At 37.6% G+C, this 6415-nt stretch overlaps 1 protein-coding gene across 1 annotated transcript; it reads right to left on the bottom strand.

Moving 5' to 3' along the window:
- Nucleotides 1–839: 839 nt before the first annotated feature.
- Nucleotides 840–1205, bottom strand: LOC310919462 (uncharacterized protein; the record flags this gene model as incomplete). Its single annotated transcript, XM_083878829.1, has 1 exon — nt 840–1205. The coding sequence occupies one exon, from the start codon at nt 1203–1205 to the stop codon at nt 840–842; it is 366 nt and encodes a 121-aa protein (XP_083734955.1).
- Nucleotides 1206–6415: the final 5210 nt, after the last annotated feature.

Below are 6415 nucleotides of genomic sequence, written 5' to 3'. Positions count from 1 at the left end.
TTTCTGAGGTGGGAGAAGGATGGAAATGGATTTCTGAGGTGGGACACGAATGGAAATTAATTTCTGAGGTGGAAGAAGAATGGAAATGGATTTTCGAGACGTTCAAACTCTCAGAGATGCTTTTATTTACATCCTCAAAGGCCGGAGCTGAGTCCCAGATTTAACAGCAGGGCCTGCAGCTCCCCACGGGGTAACCCCGAGCCCACCTGGCCCCACCACAAACTTGAGACGCTCCAGGAGTTCTGGCAGCACCAAAACTTCCTCCAGAATTGGTTGCGGCGGCGGTTCCTCCGAAGCCGGCGGCAACGGCGGAGATGGAAAAGGATTTTTTGAAGTGGAAGAAGGGATGGAAATGGATTTCTGAGGTGGGAGAAGGATGGAAATGGATTTTTTGAGGTGAGAGAAGGGATGGAAACACATTTTTGAGGTGGGAAAGGGATGGAAATGGATTTCTGAAGTGGGAGAAAGGATGGAAATGGATTTTTCAGGCAGGACAAGGATGGAAATTGATTTCTGAGATGGGAGAAGGATCTAAAAGGATTTTTGAGGTGGAAGAAGGGATGGAAACAGATTTTTGAGGTGAAAGAAGGATGGGAACGGATTTTTAAGGCGGGACAAGGATGGCAACAAATTTCTGAGGTGGGAGAAGGATGGAAATGGATTTTTGAGGCGGAAGAAGAATGGAAATGGATTTTTGATATGGGACAAGGATGGAAATGGATTTCTGAGGTGGAAGAAGAATGGAAACAGATTTTCGAGACGTTCAAACTCTCAGAGATGCTTTTATTTACATCCTCAAAGGCCGGAGCTGAGTCGCGGAGCCGCGTCCCGTGGCGGATTTAACAGCAGGGCCTGCAGCTCCCCACGGGGTAACCCCGAGCCCACCTGGCCCCACCACAAACTTGAGACGCTCCAGGAGTTCTGGCGGCACCAAAACTTCCTCCAGAATTGGTTCCAGCGGCGGTTCCTCCGAGGCCGGCAGCGACGGCGGGAGCTCCGGCAGAGCCCACGACGCTGTGCTGGGGGAAGGTGCTGAGGATGGGCCCGGGGATGGTGACCACCACCGGCGGAGGGTAAATGACCACGGTGGAGTCCGGACACTGCCGGACACACGGCTCGTTGCAGGATTCGGCCACGGGCTGCGGGATGGACACGGGGCAGGGGGAGGCGCTGCCGGCCGTGCAGGGGCTCAGGGACGGAGACATGGTGAGGTGGGGGCAATAGGGGGTTCTGGGGGGTGAGAGAGGGGAGGGAAGAAAAATTAAATTAAATTAAATTAAAATGAAATTCAATAAAATAAAATATAATGAAATATAATTAAATTAAATTAAATTAAATATAAAACAAGTGAAATTTAATAAAATTTAATAAAATCAAATATAATGAAATATAATTAAATTAAATTAAATTAAATATAAACCAAATAAAATTCAATAAAATTCAATAAAATCAAATACAATTAAATTAAATGAAATTAAAATAAATTAAATGTAAAACAAATGAAATTCAATAAAATTCAAAAAAAATTAAATACAATGAAAACATAATGAAATAAATTTAAATTAAATTAAATTAAATATAAAACAAATGAAATTCAATAAAATTCAATAAAATCAAATACAATGAAATATAATTCAATTCAATTCAATTCAATTCAATAAATTTCAATAAAATCAAATACAATGAAATATAATGAAATAAAATTAAATAAAATTAAATAAAGTACAAATAAATTAAATTAAAATGAAATTAAATTAAATTCAGGAATTATTCAGGAATTATTCGAACATTATTCAGGAATTATTAATTAATTTATCAGGAACTTATCAGGAATTTATCAGGAATTTCTCAGGAATTATTAATTAATTTATCAGGAATTTCTCAGGAATTATTAATTACTTTATCAGAAATTTATCAGGAATTATTCAAGAATTATTCAGGAATTATTGATTAATTTATCAGGAATTTATCAGGAATTATTAAGGAATTACTATTCAGGAATTATTCAGGAACTTATCAGAAATTTTTCAGGAATTATTAATTAATTTATCAGGAGTTTATCAGGAACTATTCAGTAATTTATCAGGAATTTCTCAGGAACTATTAATCACTTTCTCAGGAATTATTTCTCCAGATTTCACTCACCTCAGCACCGGCACAAACGACACAACACAAACTCTGATTCGAGATCCGAATTCGAGTCTTTTTATACCCCAGGGGTGAATCACCCCCTCCCCAAAACTCTTCATCAATTAATACCCCAAATTATTTCCCTGATCCAGCTCAATTAACGAGCGTTAATTGGTTCTGATAAATCATCTCCTGGTAATTGTTGGTTTGTCCAGCTTGACCTGAACTTTTATTGTTGTGGCCACTCTGTAATTTTAGTTTGATTTATGGGGAGGGGATTTTTTTTGTGAGTGAGTCTAAAAGGAAAAATATTTATGGGGTTTAGGGTTGGTTTTTTATGTGGTTGGGTTTGGTTTTTTGGTAGGGGGACAAGCAGAAATTTTAAAAATATATATATAAAAATATATTTTATATATATAATATAATATAATATAATATAATATATTATAATATAATATAATGTAATGTAATGTAATGTAATGTAATATAATATAATATTACATTATATTATATTATATTATATTTATTATATTATATTTATTAATCTAAAATATATAATATAATATAATATAATATAATGTAATGCAATATAAAATAATATAATATTACATTGTATTATATTATATTAATTAATCTAAAATATATTATATTATATTATATTATACTAAAATATAATACTTAATATAATATAATATAATATATAGTAAATATATATATTAAAATTAATATATATTATATAAATATATATAATATATATATTAAAGAATAAAAATTTATTTTAAATATTTTAATATATAAAAATATATTATAAAGTCGAGGATAAAAATATAATTATATAGAAGCATAGATATATGTTTTAAATAAATAAATATTATTTTAATATAATTAATGTTAATTACACTTCCAGGGGGGTGGGATATTTGTCCATCCACATCTCAGACATTCCAGGGCTGTGGGACATTTGTCCATTTGTCCATCCCAACCTTGGACATTTGTCCATCCCAACTTTGGACATTCCAGAGGTGTGGGACATTTGTCCATCCTGGGCTTGGACATTTGTCCATCCCACCCTTGGACATTCCAGGGGTGTGGGACATTTCTCCATCCCAGCTTTGGACATTTGTCCATCCCAACCTCAGACATTTGTCCATCCCAGCCTTGGACACTTCCAGGGGTGTGGGACATTTGTCCATCTCCACCTTGGATATTTGTCCATCCCAACCTCGGACACTTCCAGGGGTGTGGGACATTTTGTCCACCCCAACCTTGGACAATTCCAGGGGTTTGGGATATTTGTCCATCCGTTTGTCCATCCCAACCTTGGACATTTGGACATTTCCAGGGGTGTGGGACGTTTGTCCATCCCTTTGTCCATCCCACCCTTGGACACGTCCAGGGGTGTGGGACATTTGTCCATCTTGACCTTGGTCACTCCCAGGGCTGTGGGACATTTGTCCATTTGTCCATCCCAACCTTGGACATTTGTCCATCCCAACTTTGGACAATTCCAGGGGTGTGGGACATTTGTCCATCCAACTTTGGACATTTCCAGGGCTGTGGAACATTTGTCCATCCCAGTTTTGGACATTTCCAGGGGTTGGGACATTTGTCCATCCCAGTTTTGGTTACTCCCAGGGCTGTGGGACATTTGTCCATCCCAGATTTGGTCACTTCCAGTGGTGTGGGACATTTGTCCATCCATTTGTCCATCCCAACCCTGAACATTTGTCCGTCCCAACCTTTGACATTTTGTCCATCCCAACCTTGGACATTCCAGGAGTGTGGGACATTTGTCCATCCTGGGCTTGGACATTTGTCCATCCCAGTTTTGGTCACTTCCAGGGGTGTGGGACATTTGTCCATTTGTCCATCCCAACCTTGGACATTTGTCCATCTCAACCTTGGTCACTTCCAGGGGTGTGGGACATTTGTCCATTTGTCCATCCCAACCTTGGACATTTGTCCATCCCAGTTTTGGACAATTCCAGGGGTGTGGGACATTTTTCCATCCATTTGTCCATCCCAACCTTGGACATTTGTCCATCCCAACCTTGGACATTTGTCCATCCCAGCCTTGGTCACTTCCAGGGGTGTGGGACATTTGTCCATTTGTCCATCCCAACCTTGGACATTTGTCCATCCCAGTTTTGGACAATTCCAGGGGTGTGGGACATTTTTCCATCCATTTGTCCATCCCAACCTTGGACATTTGTCCATCCCAACCTTGGACATTTGTCCATCCCAGCCTTGGTCACTTCCAGGGGTGTGGGACATTTGTCCATTTGTCCATCCCAACCTTGGACAATCCCAAGGGTGGGACAATAATGGAATAAAACCACAAGAATTCCAACCCCCACCTTCCCCTCCCCTTAAATTGCCCATCACTCCATCCCCAAACTCCAAAACCATCACAATTAATCCCTAATTACCGGTTTCAACCAACTGAAGATTAAACATTGAGTCTTATCTCAGCTATTTAATAATAATTAAAAGTCCAGATCTTTCCTGCTGAGATTTTTTTTTTCCCTCTGCTCGAGGTTCCTGTCCCTGCAGGGCATTAATTAAATCAGACAAAAAAAAATCATGTCGAGGCTTTTTTTTGGGTGTTTCCAAACAACCCTCATTAAATCCCTGATGTTGTCACCGCGTCGTGTTTAACAGGAGTCGGAACAAGGATCAGGGAAATAAAAGTGATGAATCAACGAGGTGACGAAACTCGGAGCGGTGTCAGCTCGATCTGCAGGTCAGGAAAGGGTGGAGGATCCGATTCCAGCTCCTCCAAAACACAAAAATTGGGAATTTTGTAAAATAAATACGAAAGGATTGAGTTGGGCCAAGGAGGAGGAAGAAAATGTGGGTGAAATTTTAAAAAAAATCAGGGATCAAATCCATCCAAACACCAAAATCAGAATATCTGGATCCTTGAGGATAAAATTGAGCTCCAGGTTGTGCTGGAGGATCCAATTCCAGCTCCTCCAAAACACAAAAATTGGGAATTTTGTAAAATAAATATGAGAGGATTGAGTTGGGCCAAGGAGGAGGAAGAAAATGTGGGTGAAATGTTAAAAAAATCAGGGATCAAATCCATCCAAACACCAAAATCAGAACCCAAAGATCCTTGAGGATAAAATGAGCTCCAAGTTGTGCTGGAGGATTCAATTCCAGCTCCTCCAAAACACAAAAATTGGGAATTTTGTAAAGATAAATATGAGAGGATTGAGTTGAGCCAAGGAGGAGGAAGAAAATGTGGGTGAAATTTAAAAAAAATCAGGGATCAAATCCATCCAAACACCAAAATCAGAACTCCAGGATCTCTGAGGATAAATAAGAGATTCCCTGATAATTCTGTTCCCCTTTCCAATACAAAAAAAAAAATAAAATTATTATTTACTAATCACACAAAACCACATCAATTCCTTGATAATTTTGCTCCCCTTTCCAACACACACAAAAAATAAATTAATATTTAATTATCACACAAATCCACATTGATTCCCTGATAACTCTGTTCCCCTTTCCAACACACACACACACACACAAAAAAAAATTAATTAATATTTACTAATCACACAAAACCACATCATCCAACCGGGATTTTTTTTATTATTTTTAAATCGATTCTCTGAGCTGGAAAAAAGGAAAAAAAACAACACTTTTATCAGAACCTTTTCTCACTCCAAAAATCAGCTTTGCTTTGTTGACACACGAGGATATTTTAGTGATAAATGAAGACCTTGAGGTGATAAATTAAGACATTGTGGTGATTAATGAAGACACTGTTGATTAATGAAGATACTGTTGATTAATGAAGACACTGTTGATTAATGAAGATACTGTTGATTAATAAAGACACTATTAATAATAAAGACACTGCTGATCAATAAAGACATTGCTCATTAATAAAGACATTGCTGATTAATAAAGATACTGTTGATTAATAAAGACATTGCTGATTAATGAAGACAGTGTTGATTATTAAAGACATTCCTGATTAACGAAGACATTGCTGATTAATAAAGATACTGTTGATTAATAAAGACACTGTTCATTAATAAAGACATTGCTGATTAATGAAGACATTGCTGATTAATGAAGACACTCCTGATTAACGAAGACTCTACTGATTAATAAAGACACTCCTGATTAATGAAGACACTCCTGACTAACGAAGACTCTGCTGATTAATGAAGAAACTGCTGAGTAACGAAGACACTCCTGATTAACGAAGACACTCCTAATTAATAAAGAAACTCCTGATTAACGAAGACACTCCTGACTAACCAAG

Source organism: Zosterops lateralis (genome assembly GCF_965231275.1).
Source record: "Zosterops lateralis genome assembly, chromosome: 27".
Taxonomy (NCBI): domain Eukaryota; kingdom Metazoa; phylum Chordata; class Aves; order Passeriformes; family Zosteropidae; genus Zosterops; species Zosterops lateralis.
The sequence above is the reverse complement of the archived record's forward strand: the minus strand, read 5'-3'. Positions and strand labels throughout refer to the sequence as shown.